The sequence below is a fragment of the Euprymna scolopes genome, chromosome 10, assembly GCF_053919585.1.
Source record: "Euprymna scolopes isolate OS-2025 chromosome 10, ASM5391958v1, whole genome shotgun sequence".
Taxonomy (NCBI): Eukaryota; Metazoa; Mollusca; class Cephalopoda; order Sepiida; family Sepiolidae; genus Euprymna; species Euprymna scolopes.
The window spans coordinates 133026633-133051199 of NC_136491.1; the positions used below are offsets into that span (position 1 = coordinate 133026633).

The 24567-nt window shown below is 33.9% G+C and overlaps 1 protein-coding gene across 2 annotated transcripts in view; it reads left to right on the plus strand.

Annotated features, from left to right (window-relative positions):
- Window positions 1-24567, plus strand: part of LOC145286423 (uncharacterized) — a 117535-nt gene that overhangs the window by 84330 nt on the left and 8638 nt on the right. For both annotated transcript variants that reach the window (XM_080135342.1, XM_080135343.1), the window contains 2 exons: window positions 17056-17192; window positions 22014-22108. In XM_080135342.1, the coding sequence (XP_079991468.1) occupies window positions 17056-17192; window positions 22014-22108 (232 nt within the window). The remainder of the gene's footprint in view (window positions 1-17055; window positions 17193-22013; window positions 22109-24567) is intronic.

Consider the following 24567-nt stretch of genomic DNA (forward strand, 5'->3'; position numbering starts at 1 on the left):
CGTTTAGCTGTTTGAGGGAAGAAACTGTTAGAATATGAAGCTTTCTGGCATTTAGGGACCTCAACAGTGAATAATTTAGATTTAGTTGCTAGGTACGTTTGTCGGGGATATGTACATCGAGGAAGTACGAGTTAAACGAGTTCATCAGAGCACATTCTATTGAGATATTTGTAAAACAGTCACAGCAATATAACATTGCGATGATAGGACAGGGGTTTGAGTTTAGTTGACAAAGTGAGATCTACTAGATTGAAAACTTTTTTAAACCCTATTCTAGAGAAAGAGACTAAGTGTAAATGCCCCAGCTCATATGTAACGAACATATTTCATGCATGGGGGAATGGTGGCCTTGTAGAGGTATAGGATGCTCTCAGGTGTGTAGTCGTCTAGCACAATAGAGAAAAGCCACCTTCTTTGCAGCAGCCTTCGTACTGTCCTCTGTTATATTTCCAGTTCATATTGCCCGTGAATGTTAGGCCGATGAGTGTGAAGGAAGAATCCCCAGGTAAGGTTTTATTTCTCATGGATATCGGTGGTTGGAAAAGCATCTTATAATTGTTAAAGGAAAATAGCTTAGTCTTACAAGCATTAAATGTTACCATCAATCTGCGTAAGTAAAAATAGAACAAACTAACTTCCAAGCACGATCAATGAGATCGAAAGCACTGGAAATAGCCTATAGAAGAACATTTAGATCGGAAACCCAAACACTTGCTCGCCGAGTAGATACAGAAATTTCGAAAATTACATAAAGAGAAAATTCAGCTGTCCGTATAAAATCTTAAGTAAGAGAGACCACTGTTACACAGAGCATATAAACAACAAGAACCGACTCAAATCAACATTCTAACAATTTGATATTACAATTTATTTCACCTTGCAAAGGTGAGATTCACTAGATATGGCTCAACGGCTGCTGGTTTACTGGATAATCTACGTCTGATAAATTGCTGATCCCCATCTTCATAGTTGTTGTGTCATCACGTTTCGGCCAAATATTTCTCTGGCTTCGACAGGTTAGGGTTAACTGCGACACGATTGGAATGCTGAGTCTCTTAATAGTATCCTCAGTAATTACTGCCTTCCATAGTTTTTGTTGTCTTACCACGTTTTGGTCAACTGGCTTACTCTGAGTGGAACTACAACGGGTATTTCCAGGCAATGCTCACCTGGAACCGTAGAGATTCAACGCCTCTCTCCACTGCGTCACGGGCCCCGAAAGGTGATCAAGGTTGGATATTTTTGTCTTATCTTCTTATATTCTTGGTTTTTTCGTTATCTTGTTCCCCGTCGTCGGGTTTGTATCGAATGGTATTATATATTGTTTAGTTGGAACCCTTTGAGATGAGTAATTTATTTATTTATTTAAATATTTGCACTTATTTATTTATTTATTTAAATATTTGCACTTATTTATTTATTTATTTAAATATTTGCACTTATTTATTTATTTATTTGCGGACTATTATCCTCATCTTCATTAGTTGTGATTCAACCTTCTACTCTAACAGTTTCTTCCCCAGAACTACTTCGCTTTATAATTTTTTTTTCGGCTTCCTGCTTCCCAACTGTACTGACACACAGAAGTTAAAGTGTGATGTGAACAGACATCTTACTGCTCAACACCCTACATAGTATCCCTGCAACGTATGTCCCTGACAGTAGCCTCCATACATCAAAGTGGCAATGTGCCTTGTTTGGGGTGAAATTGACATAAAACAACAAAACATACTATTGTTAAAGGATTCTAATAATTCCAATAATTTTTATTATATTCTTAGTATCGTCTGTAAGGAAGATTGGATCTTCAAACTCCTGAATACTGTCAACTCACGAACCCATTGTTACTCGGCACAATTTCGGAGGTCGTTCGGACATTCATTCCACAAGTTTCATAGATCAGATTTTTTAGACATCTCTAATCCATTTTGTCGATCGGTATGCCAGTTTTTCTGTCTATTTCTCTTGAATTAGAAATAGTATCTCCTTTCGTTTGTCACGCTCAGCTAGAAATAGCATTCTAAGATGTAGCATTACATTTATTCGTCTGTTTGTATGGGGTATGTACATTTGTCTGTTATACTCAAGATTTAAACAGGGTCGATATGTTAGGCTTAATTTTGAAATAGTATTTTTATAAGCGTTCAAGAGTTTAAGAAAAAGGCTCCTATTAGGTGCCTTCAATAGGTTTCCGGACTTTTCCGTATGGGCACTTTTATTAATAGTACACACATGGAACCATAGTCCATTTCGAAATAATCCCCTCCGGCTGCAATGCATTAGTTGTACCGTTCCAGCAACTTCTGGGAGGCCTCATGGAAGTCCTCTAGCATGAGTGTTTCAACGACTCTCGTCACAACCTCTAGTATCTCTTCAATTATCTTATAATGAAAGCCTTTAAGGTTTCCCTTCAGCTTAGGAAATAACCAAAAATCACGGGGAGCAAGGTCTGAAGTATAGGGACAGTCTTTATACCCATCTTGATCCAATAGTCTGTTACGAGAAGAGAGTTGTGAACTGGTGCATTGTCCTGGTGGAAATGCCTCTGATCCGATTTGAAGAGTACACGATAATAAATAGAATACATTGATCTGAGAGAGATACATATATGTATATTGATATTTAGGCAATCGATGATAAGCATTTCACTTTTCATACGGCCATTATATACCGATGCCCACAGTTTCTTGGAGCCATGTTTCATCGACCTAGAAGGATTGGGTTAAAACCAAATATTAATCAAAAGCGACTTCGATTTTTTCTTGTGTAAAGAGATCAATTGCAAGCATAAAACACTCCGGATTCTGTATAAAATCAATAATGTGCCCACATAGAATTTTTCTTTTCTTAAAAATCAATACCTAAAGCAAACTTTCTGAAAGGAGCACGCACACATACATAAATACATACATACATACACACACACACACACACACACACACACACACACACACACACACACACACACACACACACACACATATATATAATCGACCCTTCCGTCGATTTTGACATACGCGCCCCCCCCCCCCCACCCAACAACTAAGTAGTTCGGAAATCCACACAGATGGTTTGTTTATAGTGGTGAAGGCATTGTGTAGGACCAACCACTCTTGCTAGTATTACTGCTAATCTTTGTCGGTGCAGATGACTGATACAAGACAGATCATAGAGAAGACCGCAGGTTTTTACATCAGTTTAAGTTCTCTTATATACATGTAATGAAGCCTGGGAGTGCACCTCTCTCAGTTAATTCAAGCGTCGCCAGATACTAACCAGGAATTTTCAACGACTCGGCGCAGTACATACGCACCTAGCCTTCCAAATTCTCACCCATCTGGTACTGGTCAGACTCATCGCTTTTTAACTTCTGTGATCTGGCGAAAACCGGTGTGTCAACCTGATATATATATATATATATATATATATATATATATATATATATATATATATATATATATATATATATATAGTGGATAATTACATTTATAAATACATATATATATAGTGGATTATTACATTTCAAAAATAATATATATATATATATACCGCTCCCCATGTGGGGGTACCAAATTGGTTAAAAGGGAGAATTGTTCCCAACTCGCATTTAGGTAAAAATGCACTTTCGTAAATAATTGAATTCATTCAAAACATATCGCTAAAACCAAAACATAACAACATCTATATATATATATATATATATATATATATATATATATATATATATATATTAGAAATGGTAATTAATAAAAACTGAAGAAAGTGCTCAATACTGTTGTTGAGCAAATATGTGTACCCGGCCGTTTTTTTGGCCGTTTGTAGCTTCCTCAGACTTTTACAGAACCCGTAACCTGTAAAAGTCTGAGGAAGCTACAGACGGCCCAAAAAAAAAACGGCCGAGTAGCTGAAACAATAATGTAACTTAAAAGAAAGATACGGTAATAAAAAATAAAACACACACACACATATATATGTATGTGTAAATACACACACATATATATATATGTACATACACACACACACACACACACACACACACACACACACACACACATATATATATATATATATATATATATATATATATATATGTATATGTGTGTGTGTGTGTGTGTGTGCGTGCGAGTCGCATTCCAAAAGTAATGCCCCGATTTTTTATTCCGCCGAAACAAATCAGAAGGGGAGGCAAATTTCATTCTTATGATGACTGAATCTGCATTCATATCTTGAAAAATTCATATCTTTGTTGTAGATATTGACAGTGTTGGAGGACTCAACGATAGCAACTTCTGTATTCATGTACACCAGAAGCACATCCTAATTACATGCCCCCGTAGCGAATCGTCAGACTAAAATTTTTACCTGATTATCCTCTATTGCTATGAAAGCCTGTATGTGAATTTATTTCCATATATATTTTTATAACTTACTATACACATATATATGTATGTGTGTGTGTGTGTGTTTGTGTGTACATGTGTGTGCATGCTTGTCGCTCTGTTTCCGATGTTATTTTTCTGTCTTTCGATTACTAAATTTAACGACAAAAAATTTAATTTTAGCACTTTAAAAATCGTTCGAAAATGAAATCTTCACTCGTTTGGTGGAATTGATTTTTGTTTGTCCTCGATTTCTCAGCTGTCACTATACTGAAAGATCATCGAAACCTCAAATGAAAAACACATACTTTGAGGGGGGGCGGATAAATTACGAGGTGGACCGCAAAATTTCCATCAGTGAGCCGCGTGAATTTTTAAGCAGATCATACATTTCCCACACTTGTTTAGGAAGACCGTAACAAAGAAAGTGAGCAAAACTCTAAACGCCTAACCGATAGGTCTGCGCTTATAACCACTGAACTATTTCCGTATTTGTCCTCAGTAAACCCACAAATATTTCAATAACAAAGACTCATCACTCCCCTGGCACATTCTGTAAAGATATAATTTTAAAATTGCTTTTTTCTTTAAATGTACGTCAGTGGCGTAAACCTGTTTTTGTCATCCGAGACGGTCGTAAGATTTTCCGCCGCCCTCCCCTACTGGCATCTGATAACCTGTTAACCTTCAAAATTCCAAAGAGCTCTTAAAATATTTATTTTCGTAGAACTACAACCAAATGTCTAATTTTAGACTGCTGCTATTAGTCCTAAACTTTCATCTTATTACAATACGCCTATACATATACAGTTGTCGTCAAAGACAACTAAAGACTTTTCAAAACAAATACGTATTATTTAAATTATTGAAAAAAATTTGCTAAATTAAATTAATTGGCTACGCAAACAAGTAAATAAAGACTGGATACGTAAATAAATGAACCTAAATAATTTTCAAAATAAATACGTGTAATTCAAATTATAAAACATTGTTAAATTAAATTAGTTGGCTCTACAAACAAATATAATAATGGATTTAAATGAGAAAATTTGAAAACTTGAAAATGTTTTGAAGTAATAAAATCTTTTATATTTACTTTGTAAATGGATTTATCAAGGAGAGGATAGGGTGATGAAGTTTTCTTTTCTTTTTTTTCATAATTTTGTTATTAAGAGGTCAAGCCTCTCGAAGAGATAAAACGTTTTGTATCAATGCTATTTGAAATCCGTGTGCATAATCATTGAAGTTGAAGCGCGAAATTTAAAAAATGGAGGATCACTTTAATAGAGAGTCAATTTAAAAAATGGATAGAAAGCATTTTTTATAAATTAAAATGGGAACGTTTGAAAACCTGAAAAATCATTTTTATTTACTTTTATGTTGTTAAAGTTAAGATTTTCGCCGAAAACATGGCTTTATCAAGGAGACGATAGTCTGATGTAATTTTTTTTCTTTTTTCCCCATAATGTTGCTATTAAATGATCGAACCTCCAGAAGAGAAAAAATGGTTTGTATAGATGCTGTTTAAAATTCGTGTTTGTGATCGTTCGGCTTAAGTGCGAAATTAAAGGAATACAGAGTCACACATTTTAGAAAAAAAATTAATATAAATTTAATTGGAACATTTAAAAACCTGAAAATGGTTTCAACCCTATGAAAATAGTTTTTAAAAAGTTTAAATAAATTTATTTATAAATTGCGAATAAGGCTATGAATACATATTTTTATGAGAGAACTGTCGCAAGGCATCAAGTCGGTGAAAATTTACAAACAAGCAAGATCGTGAACTTGTTGAAATCTGCAAGAGATTTCTTCTGTCAACCTGTCTATGACAGACGGCATTTCCAGTCTCAACTCAATATCGAAATCCCAGCGCTGCGTCAGTCAATCCTTCACCATCCATTCGTTTCCTTTTGCGGACACGACGCTCCATGCTTATCCCTATTTCAGAGAAGAGTTTTCTTGACTCGTCTATTGCAGTGTTCACCATCTTTTCTCTATTCAGACGAAGGCAATCTTTCAACGCCGTCAGCCGGACAGAATTTTGTTGCAGATCTAACCCTTTTGTTTGAAGATACTTCTGGATATCATTGATTTCTGAGAGAATAGTTTTCCAAAGGCTCAGAGAAAAAAGCGGAAACGACAATACCGAGTTGAGAATTAAAGATACATCTAATCTTGTGGTTGCATTTTCTCCTTCTTCCGTGAGCTGTTGCAGGGCAATGACGACTTTCAATAATTTTTTATCACAAAATTTACGGCATCTGCTCGACTACCGCATCCAGTTTCCACAGCCCGCTTGATACGTGGTCCCAGCGATGTGTAGATGCAGGAAATAACGAGATCCAGTGTGCCAAAGAATGTAATAGAGTGAACCGCTATAGAAGCTGTATATACACAAGCCAGAATTATTAAATGGTTTGTTCATGGCACAAATAGATCTTTTGATTTGATTTCGGAGAAGCGTTTCTGCACACCCGATCGGTGGACTGCCATAACAGTGGCATTGTAAAAGTCACCAATCTGAATCCAATCGTTTTCCGGTTCTCTCAACATCAGCCCAGAAATTTTCTTCCGCGCCCTTTGTCTCGATGAAGCGGAGTAACAACTCCTCCAACTTCATTTCATTTTCGTCAATTTTTACCTAGCGCAACACCTAACTTATCTGGTCCTTGTGAGAAGTGCTATAAAAAATTATGCAAAAACTACTCGCTTTCCTTTTTTTCTCACTTGCTTTGACAAAATGCACGCAAATTCATTTTGAATTGCTGATGACAGATTAGTGATAGCGATTGTTTTCCCAGGTTAACTTTCACCAAATTTTCACGGAGCATAAGATCATATTTGGCCGATAAATTTTCCCTTTTTTTTTCATCATCGTAGATATCTTCCCAGTGACCTTGTAGTGACAGGTTCTGCCTGGCGAGAAACCTGATGATGTCCAGCAATCTAGCTAGCATTTCCCGCCACGTCTTTGTTTCCTTCTAAATAAGACTCTTTACCTTTCCTTCAGCAAGTCGGATCTCTAGTTCTTTCCAGTTGATGAAAGCCTGAACATGAGATGTTCTAGATTCGTGTTTAAATACCTTTAGATTTAATTTCCACCAATTCATAAAATCGACATCAGCAGAAAACTTGACAGTCCAGTTGAAAACAGTCTGCAGTTGAAGCAACATAATGCTTCTCTGGAAGGAGAATACACCACCCATGTTCGCCAACTTTTCTCATCGTTACGCAAAACCCGATAGAACAATTTTCCTTAGCTTTCCAACGTCGCCTTTTGTTTTCGTTCCTGGTCGCATTACTTCATTGAATTCATGATCGAGGTGTTGCACAGCAGTCAATCCATGCCGGATAAACGTAGCGCAAATTTCATGGTCATAGACCAACATCTGTCAAATCGGTTGCAGTGTATTTTTTCGGGCCAACTAGTGATTGCCTCTCCAATTCTTCTACTCAACGCACATCATAATTATTGACAGTTTATCATGGATCAATGCTATCAATGTCGACTTTCAGAAGTAAGAGTATCAACGTTCGCAATATCAACTTTATTTTCGGTCTCAGTACGATTATCACCTTTGCCGCCATTTCGGCCGTCGAAGTCTTTTTGATGAATTTCAACAGCGCGCCTTTATTCCTTTTTGTCTCTGTTCTTATTCGTATTTTACGGAATGCCGCACCGCTCTCCTGTATTCTCTTTATTACGGTACTTCCTTCGAAAATTCACGCAAATATTCTGAAAATATATATATATATATATATTTTTTTTTTATTACATTTTCACCCCAAACAAGGCACATTGCCACTTTGGTGTAGGGGGCTACTATCAGGGGAAACATCTACTGGGGTACTATGTGGGATTAGGGCAGCGAGATATTGGTTCACGTTGCACTTGAACTTATGCATGTCAGTACAGTTGGGGAAGCAGTGACCCGGAATGGAATTCCAAAGTCTAGCAGTTCTGGGGAAGAAACTACTGGAGTAGAAGGATCTTTTACATCTAGGGATCTCTACAGTGTGGGGGTGGGATTTTGCAGCTTGTCGGGTCTGTCGAGGGTGTTCACGTCGTGGGGGCACAAGTGCTTGCAGTTCTTCAGAGCATTCACCATTATAATACTTGTAGAACAGGCAGAGGGATGCAACGTTTCGACGATGGAACAGAGGCTGGAGTTTTGATGCCAGTTTAGGGCCTATCAGATTTGCGACTCTCTTTTGAACCCTGTCAAGGAGCGAGAGACTAGTAGCCGATGCACCGGCCCAAATATGACAGCAATACTCCATACATGGGCGAATAGTGGCCTTATAGAGGTACAGGATACTTTCGGGTGTTAAAAGTTTTCTAGCACGGTAGAGAGAGCCCACCTTCCTTGCAGCGGCCCTGGCAATGACTATTAAAAAAATAGCACGGTATTTCTCTGTATAAGCCCCTTCTTGTTTTGGCCCGTATTAGTACAACAAAAGGCGAGATATCCTCCCTCCCATATCAGTTTTCTGGGATACCTATTCCTAAAATAATATATGCATGAAGAGAGAGAGAGAGAGAGAGAGAGAGGGAGAGAGAAAGAGAGAGAAAGAGAGAGAAAGAGAGATAGAGATAGAGAGAAAGAAAGGCCGTCACTACCCCCCCCCCAAAAAAAAAAAACTTACCGAGAACGAGTCTTTCATTTTATTTTCTATTTTAAATATATATTTGTTTTTGACCACTTTTCCATTCTGTTGGTATTTTATTTTCTATTTTTGCGCGATTCAATCTCAAAAAATGTGCGCGAAAACAAATCTGAAAACGAGGCTCCTCGCTCGTTCGTCACGAAAAAGAAGAGAGGGGGTATTTTTCGTGATCTTGAATTCTTACGACTCGTAAAAGTTAATATTTGAAATGAAATAAAGAGCGTTTAAAACTAGATTAAAACACCAATAAATTATTCAGATAGGTTGAAAAGTAAGTTTTACAATCAATGGTAACATTTATTTCTTGTATATTTTATTTTTTTTACCACGTTTTGAATCTATGTGTATTGTAAAACAAATACCAAAAATAATTAAAGTAATAATTAAATACTTTCAAAGTATTTAATTATTTAACAGAATATAGAAAAATATAAGGAATGTGCGATATTGACTAAAGTCGTACGCTGGTTGGCGGCCGCGAACGGATGTTAAGACGGAATAGAATGCAAATTTTAGCGAAACGAAATTAGTGAGTCGACTGTACAGGAGAGCAAAAAAAAAAAAAAAAAAAAAAAAAAAAAACTCGTCTACTGAAAACAACTCGTCTACTGATAACAGCAGCTAATAATAAGCGTGTTTTAATTTTTAACTACTCTGTACTTGTTATGAATATGTTAACAATGAAATGAAATAAGTAAGAAAGGTTTTTGTTCCAACACATAACATTATAATAAATAAAAGATACTGTAAAAATTGAAAACAATGAAATGAAAAACTCGCAATTGTTTTCGTTTTTTTCTTCAAATAAAACTGTAGGTTCACAAACAGAACTGTAGTTTCACATACCAATTTCATAAAGTTGAATTTCATGTTTTTTTTCTGTACATAATTATAAAAACAAAACAATGAAATGAAAATAAAATAAAAACATTGAAATTAAATAATTAAAAAATAATCTAATCTTCCAGAATAGCAAACTAAACAATTTTAATGTCTTTTTTTTTTTACTTAAGAATAAAAGTAGTGTGAAAAAATATGAATAAATCCAAACACAAAAACATTATCTAGGTAAAAAAATGTAACTTGGCGTGCCTTTGATAACATTAGTTTCTTTTTTTATTTATTGTTTCACCAATTTTAGAAAAAAAACAAGAAAAACATTTATTAGTTTTTCTTTTTATTGTTTTGTTTTGGCAATTATGATGAGAAAAGGCAATGAAATTAAATTTTTACGTTATCTTTTGTTTTTTACAATGTTAGTGAAACTACAGTCTAGTTCAGAGGTGTAAAAAATTAAAACACACTTATTATTAGTTATCAGAAGTCGATTTTCTTGCTAGGCTGTACTATCAAATCGCTAATATTTGTGTTCCATTCGATTTTTTACATCCATTCGCGGCCTCCATCTGGCGTACGCTTTAAGTAAAAATTGCCCAAGGAATGGATGGCTTAAAATTCTTTTAAGCAAAAAAAAAAAATAAATAAATAAATAAATAAATAAATAAATAGATAAATAAATAATAATAAAAAAAAAATAATAATAATAATAATGATGATAATAATAATAATAATAATAATAATGATAATAATAATAATAATAATAATAATAATAATAATAATAATAATAATTTATATTCTTTTTTTAACGACAAACTTACACATTCACCCCTCACAAAATTTGAGGTTCGTATAGAATAAAAAATCGAATGGTAAAACATTTTTTATTATATTTTCTTCAAATCTAGTACAATTTGTATTGTGACCACTGAAGTTTTCAATTTTGAAAATAATTTTAATTAACGGGTGCGAGGTTTGTTAAAAAATTCAATTTCCAGAAAAAAAACTTTTATAGAAAATCAATAAACATATTTAAAAAAATCACTTTTTGCTTAACTGCCCTAAAATGCTAGAATAGTTAAATTATAAAGGTTTATTTAACATTAAATTTACATGTGTAAATGACCCCACTCTAAATTGTACATGTAGTTTTTGTTTATTGTTTCTCGCCTAGTAGATAATTTTCCAAACTATCTAATAAAGTAAAAAAGAGAAGAATAAATACTAAACGAATAAATGCTACCAAAGGCAAGATAAGTAACTATTCTACCTCGTAAAAAGAATGTATTTAAATTTCACAAAAGAAACAATTCGAACTTTCGCCTAACATTAAAATAAAAGTTTAAGCATGAAACAAAAAAATGTCCATGATTAAATTTCAATTCATGAAACACGTTTTAAATGTTTTTAAAATAGGTTTTAAAAATACATTTACATTTTTATATCGGCAAATTTCCATGTTTTTGTGCGTACTTTTAGCGTATGGGAAACTTGAAAACTAAATTGCCGAACGGAATCAAAAATAATTTCTACTAGTAGTCTGAATTTTTATTGCTTTATATTGCCATCTAAGTCTGTCTTGTCTTATTCGGAAATTTTGTTTTAGTAAGCTGAGATCAAAGAAGAAATGAGCCACGTAAAGGTTGTCACGTAAAGGTTTGAAAAGCTTTGAATCTGCTAATCATGTTAATACCCAATTCATCTGAACAGATACAGACATATAAACCGAAATCAAAGAAGAAATGAACCAATACGTTGTTGCATAGGAAAAGTTTGAATTCATTAATTTTATTGCTGTCCAATTAATCTTAGGCTAAGGCTTTGAAATTATCAAAAGTTTGCTTTTATAAAACTACTTTTTGATAATTCCTTGCAAACTTTGCCAATGCTAGTTAGGGAACCGGACAAAAGCACACCGGACAAAAACCCATCATCTAATTAAAACAAAGCAAAAACAGATAAAATCCCAAATAAATCAAAAACATTAAAAATCACTTTTTATATTTTATTAAATTTAATTGAATTTAGGAAAATTAGACACAAGAGAATTAATTTTTAGAAGGTATGAAAATTTAAATGGAATAAATGTCAATTGAAGATAGATTTTAAGACTATTCTTGAAGAGTATATAGTTTTAAATAGAATTCAAATACCTCTCACAGAAATATACATATTTTTAAATATTTACTTTTGTTTGAAAGCAAGTAAGTCGATTTTTCTAAGTTAAGTGCGCGTTCTTAATACACTGTATTATCTTTTACAATTTTTATATTAATAAAAAAAGTAATAAATTAAAATCCAATTACCAGATTTAATTCACCATAATTCATTTCGGATTATTCATAAATACGTCAGCGTTTATAAAATTTTGTTAATAGTTCGAAAGATATCAATTACTTCGTGACTGTTCGAAACTTGAGAGAAATTCGGTCGAATTTAAAGTATCGAATAGAAAGCCACTTAAACAATATTTGAGTTGTAGCGCTTACTTCCTATTTAAAATTATATTCCACGATAAAACGATAAAATCTGTCGATCTTTCTTCGGCAGTTGCTTAATGTTTCTACAATTCCAAAATTACGTAATTTTCTTGTTGCTAATTTTCCAATGTAGATGATGATCCTAAGTACCAATTTTTCAATATTAACCCCTTAGTAACCTTTTCTTCAAATGAATACCAATGAAAAAGTTTTCCACGTGTCTGAATACCATATGCACCAAATTTCAAGTCTGTTGATAAAAAATTCGTTGAGTATATAGGTTGAGAAGTATCTTTACAAACACATTCTCACTTTTACAGATGTATAGATAGATAAAACAAATCCTTAAATATATAATTAAATTTGGAGCAAATAATATTATTCTGATTCATGTAAACGTGCAAGATTTAAGGTTTAAACAGAAATAGAAATTCAGTCAATCACTCATTTGGTGTCGAATGAGTATTCACCAAAGTCAATGTAAATTTGCTATATCTAAATGTTACAACGAAAGCTTGTACCTATGTGGGTCCCCTAATATTCTCTAATTGATACTGCGATAAAACTTAAATGAGGGAAATGTTTTTTTTTATTGAGGTCAAATCCTCAGTGTTAAGATTTCACAAATCTGAATAATCCTGAGCGACTTCCGTTTCCTTTTTACCCTTTTCATTAAACCAACTTAAACAGGCCTCATATTTGACCCCTTTAACCCTAGCCGTTATGTCACAAAATTCATAATGTTCAGTTAATTAGTATAAGAGTGTATCCTGCACATAAAAATATATAAAAATATAAACATACCTAACCTTATAAAGATATTAACATTTCAGCTCGGCGTTGGCCGGGTGTTTGGAGGTGTATGCTGAGCAAAAAAAAAAAAAAAAAGAAAAAAAAAAGGTAAATTTTTTAAACTTTGACCCCTAATATGACCCCTTAAAATTTAATATTTTGAGCCCAAATTAAGTTATTAAGTTAGATCCATGTCCAATGAACCTATATCTAAAATTTCAAGTGTTTAGACCCAAAATTGTCGGAGGAGTTTGGTAGAGATCTCAAAGGTCAAATCGTTGAACTGTGACCCCTTAACAGCCAAATTTCTGGCCGAAAACCAATAACATAGATTTTCCCAAATCTCAGTACCATGTATATCAAATTTCGAAAATTAACAGAGTTATTGCGAAGGAAAATGTACACAGACACACAAACAGACCGGGAGACACACACACAGACACGTTCACTTATATATATATATATATATATATATATATATATATATATATATATATATATATATATACTAGCATTTCAGCCCGGGTGTTTGGATGTGTATGTTGGGCAAAAAAAAAAAAAAGTGGTAGTAGGAAGGCAGGCTCGAACCCGTACCGCAAAGGACGAAAAGAACGGGGTAAAACCTAAAGTTTATGCTGTTATGATCACCGCCAAACCGGAAGCGACATTTTTTAAAAGTAAGGCTAGACAATCTAAAGGAGAGGATAACTTTAAAAAATATCGGCGAAAAAAGTGACCCTCCACCCTGTAGAAAAGTGCCTAGTTGAAGGGGAAGATATTAATGTTTTTAGCCAATTTTTCGATATTTGTCGTATGAAAGGTCGAACTTAAAAACGATACTGATCTTGGTAAAATCCGTTGCCTCTATTGAAAGTTTAAGGCAGACATGCAAACAGACATACATACATACATTTATATATTGGTAACAAAAAATTTTCGACCCAAACTGATGAAAAAGCTTGCCCTATCTCTGAATACCCTTTATATAATATTTCAAATATTTAGAACAGAAATTGTCTGAGTAATTTGGAAGAGACCGCAGAGGTCAATTTTTTAAAAACTTTGACCCCTATTATGACCCCTTAAAATTTATAGTTTCGGGCTCAAATCACTTTATTAAGTTAGATCCAGGTTCAAGGAACCTATATCTAAAATTTCAAGTGTCTAGACCCAAAATTGTCGGAGGAGTTTGGTAGAGTTCTTAAAGGTCAAATCGTTGAAATTTGACCCCTTAACAGCCAAATTTCTGGCTGACACCCGTCACATCGATTTTCCCAAATCTCAGTACCCGGTATTTCAAATTTTGAGTCTATAGACTAAAAATTGACAGAGTTATTGCGTAGGGAAATGTACACAGACAAACAGACACACAGACACACAGACAGACAGACACGTTCACTTTTATATATATATATATATATTAATGTAAATACAGTCATATCTTGCTTCATAAAAAAATAAAAAATATATAACTTGCTCTCTTACGATTGAGCACTATCAATTACCCTTGTTGAAATTCAATTATTTAAATTTTTTTGGATCCCTTTCCACCGAAAAACTATATATATATATATATATATATATATATATATATATATATATATATATATATATATATATATATATATATATATGAAATTTATTTATACAAACATTGATGGCTACATATGTGCATACATGTTTCTGTAATCACCCGCGTTGGGGGATTACGTCTTCAGGCCAAGAATTATCGTCGAGATTACGGAAACATGTATGCACATATGTAGCCATTAATGTTTGTATAAATAAATTTCACATACCTGCTCTGTTTACTCATTGAGCACTCTTTGGTAGACACATGTTGTTTCATTGGATGTACTTCTAGGAAACTAAACTCTACTGGTTAAAAAATATATATATATATAATTGTTTTAATGAACCATAATTTATAAGTAGTTGAACACGTCATCCATCACTTAAGGTATGTACCTATTTCTCTCACTTTCTCATTCCATGTTTGAATGTGCCTATGATTATTTAGAGTAAGAGTTACTTCTTTCAGTCCATTCTATATACGTAACATCACGAATATTTACGTAAATTAAGTGTCAGACTAATGCTTCTTTACTTCTGTATTAGAATAATAAAAAATAATATATTCATTTGTTTTACGAAATATCAACACTTTTAGCTTATGTAATGCCGACTCCCTTTATTTTGGTTCGATTTCGTTGTTTTCTCGTACGACATATCCACACTTTTTGAGTTATTTGTTACCGATTCCAGTCATTTTGCAAAATAATTTTATGTTTCATGTTCTTTTATATTTTCAAATATGTTTTCATGGTCGTTGGGCTGGTTGTTTAGTAGAGGAAAATTGTTGTTTTTGTTTCTGATTTTGTAGAACATGGTTGAGTTTTGAAAGGAAAAAAAAGAATAACATTAATATTTGATTCAGTTTTAGTCAAGAAGTCAGTATCTTTAGACAATCTGACCTGATAGTAATGGCTATCTATTTTGGTATAAGTATTTGATCTTGAAAATTTTTTAAATATTAATGTTTCTATTTTGTATAGATACCATTTGGTAGATTCATAAACAACCCACAGTCTATAAAATACGTGATTTATTTGGTTTACAATGGTTTGTAGATATTAGATATTTGGGTATAAACTCATTTTCTTAAAAACGAGACAATAAGTTGCACCCAATATTGTAGTATATGAAGATTTACAGATAAATGAATGACATGGCTGTTTACAGATAATGCAATAATCCTGTTAAATTAAATGTCACATATGGAACTTCTCCCCTCTATCTCTTTCTCTCTCTCCCTCTCTCTTTGCTATTATATAAACGAAACTTTTTGTGTGTATGCCAGAGAGAAAGTTCCATTTAGACTCCGAAACGGTTGAGCCGATTTTTATGAAATTTTACATAAAGGTACTTTATGTATCTGATAGTGTCCTTAGATAGGTGTTTTTATCGAAACTTCTTCGTTAAGTATCGATAATCGAAGAAATCCGAGGAAAGAAGAAATAGTCGATTTTGACCAAAGTTAACACCTTATACAGCCTAACATGAGAAGTGCATTTGAGGTGTTTTATTATCACACAAGCAGAATAGCCCAACATATAAAATCAACAGTAAGTTCTTTGATATGGCAGGAGTGTGTTAAACATTAATATTTCTGTTTAAAGTACAATTGAGCCATAATACTTGACTTTTTCATTTTAAACTTAAATTTAAGCCATTATCACCGCATAATCAGTAAGGTCAGGCATATAGAATCAACAGTAAGCTCTTTGATATGATAGTGACACGTTTGAAATGAATGTTTCTGTTTAGAGCATAATTGAACCATATACTTGACCTTTCCATTTTAAACTTTAATTTAAGCCATAATATATATAAAACATAATTTTATAAAATCAACAGTACGTTCTCTGCAGTGCAATGTAAGCTACAATGTATTGTGAGCTAAGTCACTGCAAGGAGGCATGTGAAGCTTTCCCTCGGTGCACCGTGACGGGTCTCTAACTAGAGCAGCCAATCAATCGATTTGATTGAAAACTGACGATTTCAACAATTTCGATTACAAAAAAACATTCGTTAATAATCATTCACTCCCGGGTTACATCAGGTCTCCCTGCTTATATATATTGATGCTTTATGTCGAGAGGTTGTAATTACATGATTTTATTCAAACATTTAAGCGATCCGAATTTTCATGGAATGCTCCACCCTCTTTTATCCAGTTTTGCATTACTAAATCAACTCAATATAGCCCACATTATGACACTTACGCCTTACAGCGGAATCCCAAAATTAATAAAGAATATGTATGGATAAAGTCTGCTCATACCGATATATAAACGCATACACATATCTAAGTATATATTTGTTTTTATTTTCAGTGAGTCTGACTAATCCAATGGATAATATAATTGATTATATAAAAAGAACGGGTTCTCGGCCTCTTGAATTATTACGCTGTTTTGATAAGCCAAACAGCTGGACACTTGGAAGAGAGGAGTTCATTGCACGTCTCAAAGTAAGTAGAAAATATTTACTTATTTAAATAGCGTCACCAAAGCGAATATACGAGTGGAATTCCAAAAGTAATATCTCCTGTATTTATTCCGCCCTTATGGGTCAGGGAGAATTGTAAATTGCATTACTAATGACTGAACTTATGCTTTATAAACTGAAAGGTTCAGCTCACTATTGCAGATACTGACGGCGTGAGACTCTAAGGAAGCACCCTCTGTTATGGACGTGTGTTAAAAGCAGAGATGCGTCATTAAATTCTTGTCATTGAGAATTGTAGTGATAATATACAAAAATAAATTTTGTAGAACAAAAACCTGCTCTTTTTATTAATAATACTGCCGTTGCCCGGGTATTTGAAGGTGTAAAATAGGTGGTTGTAGGAAGGCAGGCTCGAACCCGTACCATGAAGGAGGAAAAGAACGGAGAAAAACGTGACGTCTTTGCTGTTACGACCACCGTCAAACCGGAAGTAACGTAGGTTTAAATTAAGGCTAAACAATCGAAAAAGGGGGAGGACATGCAGCAAGATTGTTAATTAGTTTTGGGGGTGAAAATTTGGCCGCCAAGATGGCAAAGTTGAAAGTGCTGACCTTTGCAGATTCTAACAAACTACTCCACCAATATTGGGCCTAAACATTTGAAATTTAAGATGTAGGTTACCTGGACAGGCGTCAAACTTTTTAATACATACATACATATATATATATATATATATATATATATATACATATATATATATATGCACATAAAGTAATGAACAGCAAAGCAGGGCTGAACTGCTAGTATAATAATAATTGCAATTCTTGCATGATATGTTAAAAGAAAAACGACTAGAAGATAAAACATTAACTAGAATACAGAATTAGGGTTTCTGGCAGGACCTTTATAAAATCTACTGCTCCTACCTCGTGGGGGATGGATCAAATACAACTTGGCAACGCCGGGTACTTCAGCTAGTAATAAAATACATAAAATAATATTAAAAGTAATATTAATGGAATTAAGATTTTCTGGAGACTTAAAAATTGTTTGATTTTTGATGACGGATAAGTTATTTATCCAAAAACCTGGATTTGAGTTTTTATAATATATATATATATATATATATATATATATATATATATATATATATATATATATATATTAGCAATGAGAATCGACGTTGTTCAGGATTAAATGATGATCAACAAATGTTTCACCTTCTTATATTTTCATGTCAACTCAATCGTTTGATTACCTGCTTTAGTTGGAAACCCACTACGGTGCACCGAAAAAGTCTTCACATTCCTCTCTACAATAATGGTTCACTATCTTTTGTTGTGTATATTGCACTGTAGAACCTACTGTTGAGTCTATAAATTTATTTTTATATGTAATAGCTTAAATTAAAGTGTAAAATGCAAAAGTCATGTACATGTTTGAATTGTGATCTAAGCAGAAAGGTTCATTTCGAACGCGCCCTGTTCATATCAACGAACTTACTGTTGATTTTATATGCCTGATATTACTGCTTGCGTGGTAATAATGGTTTGAACTTAAGTTTAACATGAAAAAGTTAATTATCCTGATGCAAATGTGCTTTAAACAGAAACATCTATTTTGAACGCACTAATGGTACAAAAGCTTCTCAAATGAACTTGTGATGTTAGATGTGAAAGGTATTTCGTCAAATTCGCCTGTTCCTTCGAAGACATTCCGATGCAAGACTATCTAAGAACACTACCAGGTACAAAAATACCTTCGTGTGAAATATAAAAAATCGGCCTAACCGTTTTCAAGCTCATAGGGAACAAACTCACAACATACACAAACTCACGCACAGAGACAAAGTTCCTGATAGTATATATATATATATATATATATATATATATATATATATATATATATACATATATTATTTCGTTTATTTGCATAAAATTGTATGTATTTATTTGGAGTATTTAGTTTAACAGTCCTCAATACGAGAGTAGAATTAGGTAGTAAGTTTTGAGAATATACAGTGCCCACAAAAAGAAAGTCCGCACTTGTAATTTTTTCAAAAACTGCAAATTTAAGCTAAATTTAATGTAACTGTTTAAACAACCTATACCTCATTTGATTCGCCTTTTATTTCTCTATAATTTTACCTGTTCATATTTGACTTTTAATTGAAATATTCTAGTGTCCACCGAATTTTTGTATGCCGCATATATTCTCTTTACTTACTATATATATATATATATATATATATATATATATATATATATATATATTATTTTGTTTATTTGTATAAAATTGTATGTATTTATTTGGAGTATTTAGTTTAACAGTCCTCAATACGAGAGTAGAGTTAGGTAGTAAGTTTTGAAAATATACAGTGCCCACAAAAAGAAAGTCCGCACTTATATATATATATATATATATATATATATATATATATATATATATATATATGATTTTCAGAATGTGGGAGATCGTACAATGAATTCCACAGCCAAACAACGGCGCCGAGTCTTGGACTTCTGGTTCGTTGACTGTCATGGCTCTTGTGAGCTGCGGCGTTGTTTGGCTGTGGAATTTATTATATATATATATATATATATATATATATATATATATATATATATATATATATAACAAGCCCCACTCTCCCCAATGGTTTACTTCTGCTTGTGCAGCTGCCATTTGTCAAAGGCAGCATGCGTTCCGCAGATTCAACCGACATAAGTCCAGCTCAAATAAACAGAATTTTATAGAAGCTAGAAATAATTGTAAGAGAGTGATAGAGACAGCTAAGACAGGTTACTCTGAAACCACCAGAAAACGCATCGAAGCACAGAAATTAGGAACCCAGGATTAATCTACAACAGCGTAGTAAATAATGGACAGTCAACTATTCCCCCACTATCAAACAATCATGAGGTTGCTTGCACGGCAACTGACAAGGCTAATCTGCTTGCCAGTCGGTTTGCTTCAAACTCCACACTGAACTCGGTACACCACTCACTCCCTGATTTTCCTCTGCGAACAGACGCCACACTAGACGATTTGAAAATCACCCCTTCTCAGGTACATGCTATTATAAAAAACCTAGACACCTCAAAAGCATGTGGATCAGATCTCATACCGGCTGTGCTATTAAAAAATGCTCTGCCGAGGTTGCTCCAGTTCTGTCCAAACTTTACAATAAATGCCTTAACGAATCTTGTTTTCCCGACTGCTGGAAAACCGCCTCTGTGGTATCAGTCTTCAAGAATTCTGGTGAAAGAACTAACCCACTAAATTATCGCCCCATTAGCCTCCTCCCGCTTTTCGCCAAAATATTTGAGTCCAGGCAAGCCAGTTCAACAGCAGATATCTTAACTGTAGTTTCTGAACGTATACACCGTTCATTGGATAAAACAGGGGAGGGTAGAGCGGTGGCCCTTGATATATCTAAGGCTTTTGACAGGGTATGGCACGATGGTCTTCTAAGGAAAATTAGATCATATGGAATCACTGGAAGAATTCATAATGTAATTAAATCCTTCTTAAGTAATAGAAAAATCAAAGTTGTCCTCGATGGTCGTACATCCAAACAATATGACATAAATGCGGGAGTACCTCAGGGGTCTATCCTTGGACCTCTATTATTCCTGATATTCACAAATGACCTCCCTGATAAAATTGTTTCGGAGATGGGTATATTTGCCGATGACACCACTCTCTATAACAGATATGAGTGGAAAACAAATGAACACATATCCAAGGAAATGGCAGAAACTCTAGAGGATGACCTCACATCCGTAGTGGAATGGGGACAAAAATGGTTGGTCACATTCAATGCTGCTAAGAGTAAGCTTGTTTCCTTCAATAACTACAAGAAACCTTCTCTACCACCAATAGCAATGGCCAAGAACACATTGCCTGGAAGTACTTCTTTTAAACTCCTCGGCCTAACGTTTACAGGGAATATGAACTCGAATAGATACATTGAGAGCATTGCCAAGGCTGCCGCAGGGAAGGTTCGCTCCCTCTACCGTGCTAGAAAACTACTTAAGCCTGACAGTATCCTATACCTCTATAAGGCAACCATTCGCCTATGTATGGAGTACTGTTGTCACATCTGGGCTGGTGCATCTGCTGCTTGTCTCTCGCTCCTGGACAGGGTTCAAAAGAGAGTCGCCAACCTGATAGGTCCTGAACTGTCATCTAGGCTTCAGCCTCTGTCCCATCGACGAGATGTTGCATCCCTCTGCCTGTTCTACAAATACTTTAATGGTGAATGCTCTGACGAACTGCAAACACTTGTACCTCCCCGACGTAACTACCCCCGACAAACCCGACAAGCTACTAAGTCTCATCCCTTTACAGTAGAGATCCCTAGGTGCAAGAAAGCCTTTTACTCCAATAGTTTCTTCCCCAGAACTGCGGGTCTTTGGAACTCCCTTCCGGGATTCTGCTTTCCCAACTGCAATGATATGCAGAAGTTCAAGTGTAATGTTAACAAACATCTTTCTACTCATCTCCCTTCATAATACCCCGCTAATTAAGTCCCTAATAGTAGCAGTGAATGTACATTTCATAGATATGACAACCGGTTGAAATTAAGTAAATCAGCCAGTCGATAATATATTGTATTTATTTTTATACTTCATTGTGTTCCTTTATAGTTTTTGTATTTTCTTTTCCTAAAGCGCAATAATAAAAACGAAATTCCGCCAACAACAATGCTGCAAACATTTTTGTATATACACCGTTAATTGTGTCATAAAATACGACTTCGATAAACATTGCGGGAATTATAATTTTGTACAAGTGTTTTAAGTTTTGATCGCTCTTTATTCGTTTCGTTTCTAAACAGAAGTGTGGCATAACACTGCATGAATTCGAGATGAAGCAAGTGACGGATGAGATTCGACGTCAGAGTGCACAAGAAGAAAGGGATATAACTTACAGGTAAGACCTGGAATGAGGCAGGGTTGACTTATCGTATCACATGAACAACGGATTCTAATCGTGAACTTTATATAGAAACTGAGATGCTTAAATGAATAAATTTATAAACATGTACAATGCTGTAAATGTATACATATTTTAGAATTGGGCCGCAAATGGTTGATAACATTTAATACTAAGACTACGCTTCTTTTCCTTTAACAACAACAAAACATCTCCTCAATAAACGATAGTTATGGTAAATTGCTTTCTACTTTTAAAAATCCTCGAACTATTATTTGCAGGTAATATGAATTGCAAAAAATACATTCAGAACATTGCAAAATCTGCTGCAAAGAATATGGGGTTCTTCTATCGAGCTAAAAATTAATCGCGTTAGAGAACATCCACTATTTTTACAAAGTCACAGTTCGCCCGTACATGAAGCATTTTTGTCATACCTGGGATAGTACATTTACCACTAATTTGCTCCTTCTTGGACAGACTTCAAAATAGTTTTAAATCTAATAGACCTCGCACTATCGGCCAGTTGAGGCAACGAGCAATGTGGATTTGAATAAAAATTAAATCTGCACCAGTTTAGAAGAAATTCTCCTTTATTGACTGCACAAAAACATTGACGTGTAATATTAGCTAAAACACCAATGCGTGTGTATTTGCTGTCGGACATAAGGTCAAAATGTTGGAAGACTCAAGCAAGAGTTCCTAAATACGTAGCACTCTGGTCTTTTAAAAGTTGCCTATGCAACTCAGTCGGCATTCTCCGATATTGACGCCTCAGGCAATAAGTAATATGCTTACTTCATTCAAAAGACGAGAGGCAATGACCTGACAGGATGAATCTCCTAGGATTACCCAAAACCGTATCTCAGCCCGACAGAGGCCCTACTCAATAGCTGTGGATTCAGCAGGCTTTGTCGAGGTCGTATTCTCAACTGATATAAATATAAATATAAACTACTGCGGTAGATCCAATTTTATCTTGCAGCTCTTAAGAAAATATCGATTTCAACACAAGTGTTGCCGGTATCAGGGGCGTAGACTTAAAATATCGCCAAAGGGCCCTTAGTGATTTTCAGCGAGGCGATCAATATTATTTATGAAACAATCCGGTAGTCAGACAGATTTTCTGTAAATTTTGTGAGAGAATTATAACAGCATCTTGTATACGAAGATTTTAAACCTCCTAGAGCGGATTGTGACATGATTTTCTTTTCCAAAATTTTCAAATTTTCTTTAGTCTAATTTGTAAGAACAACTCAAATAAATCTATATTGTATTTATCATTAAATGACGCATCATTTTATACTAGTTAATGAGCTTAAAGTCTACTTTCAGTAAGATTGTATTCCAAGTGTCGATATTTACAGAGATCTGTTTCAGTTTTTTTGGTGAAGGAGCATTTATAAGGAAGATTACAGCCACGCCTTTTTTATACTCGCCTGGACTTGGAGATTTTGTTTTTGATGTGTAATCATTACATTACTGTTTATTTTTGCACCATGTTGGGCTATGTATTACTATATATCTGATGAGTCATAGACGATGAAACACGTGTCAGTGGATAATTATATTTTAAAAGCTATATATATATATATATATATATATATATATATATACACTAGCAGAAGTACCCGTCGTTGAATGGGTTCAAAAACTGCATACAGAAAATGGACTGTGATTGATGAAAGTATGATAGGTTATGAAAAGGAGGGGGTTTTAAAGAGATAGGTTTGGATACTCAAAAATTTTACCCTTAGCAAAATATGATGATACTTTTCGCGAAAATATATTTTTTATATCAACTGTGTTTCCATTCGTAGCCAAGACTGACCAACAAAATGATATTTACTTACAAAGAGAAAATGTTATATATATAATAATATAAATATACAAGAAATAAATGTTATCATAGTCAATAAAAGTTACTTTTATGGTAGAAAAGTTCATTGGTTTGTATTTTTAAGTAGTTTGTAACAATTTTTTTTTAATTCACGAACCGGTTTTATAAAAAAAATCAAAATGGCAGTGACTTTGAAATAGAGAGTTTTGTTTTCAATTTGAAGGAGGGGCATCTGAGCATTCTGTGTTAACAATTTAAGAGAGTTCCGTCAACGTAAGAAATATTTATAAACATATTTGAATGTTTTCCGTTATTTTGTGCTTGAGTAATATTCTATTATGTCACGTGTAGTTTATATAAAAATTCATTTCAGTAGTTATCGCCTCAAATTTCGTTTTAATTTCGGTTCGCTGAAATTATTTCAAGTAAAGAGCATTAAAAACTATTTCAAAACAAAATAAAAACATGAACTTAACTTTTATTGACTATGGTAACATTTATTTCTTGTATATTTATTTTATCGAGTAGTCGTTTGTTGGCGTTTCTGCTAAACACTCTTACTAAATAATATCGACGAAATATTCAAAGACAAAGAAACAAAAACAGTTTTGAAAAA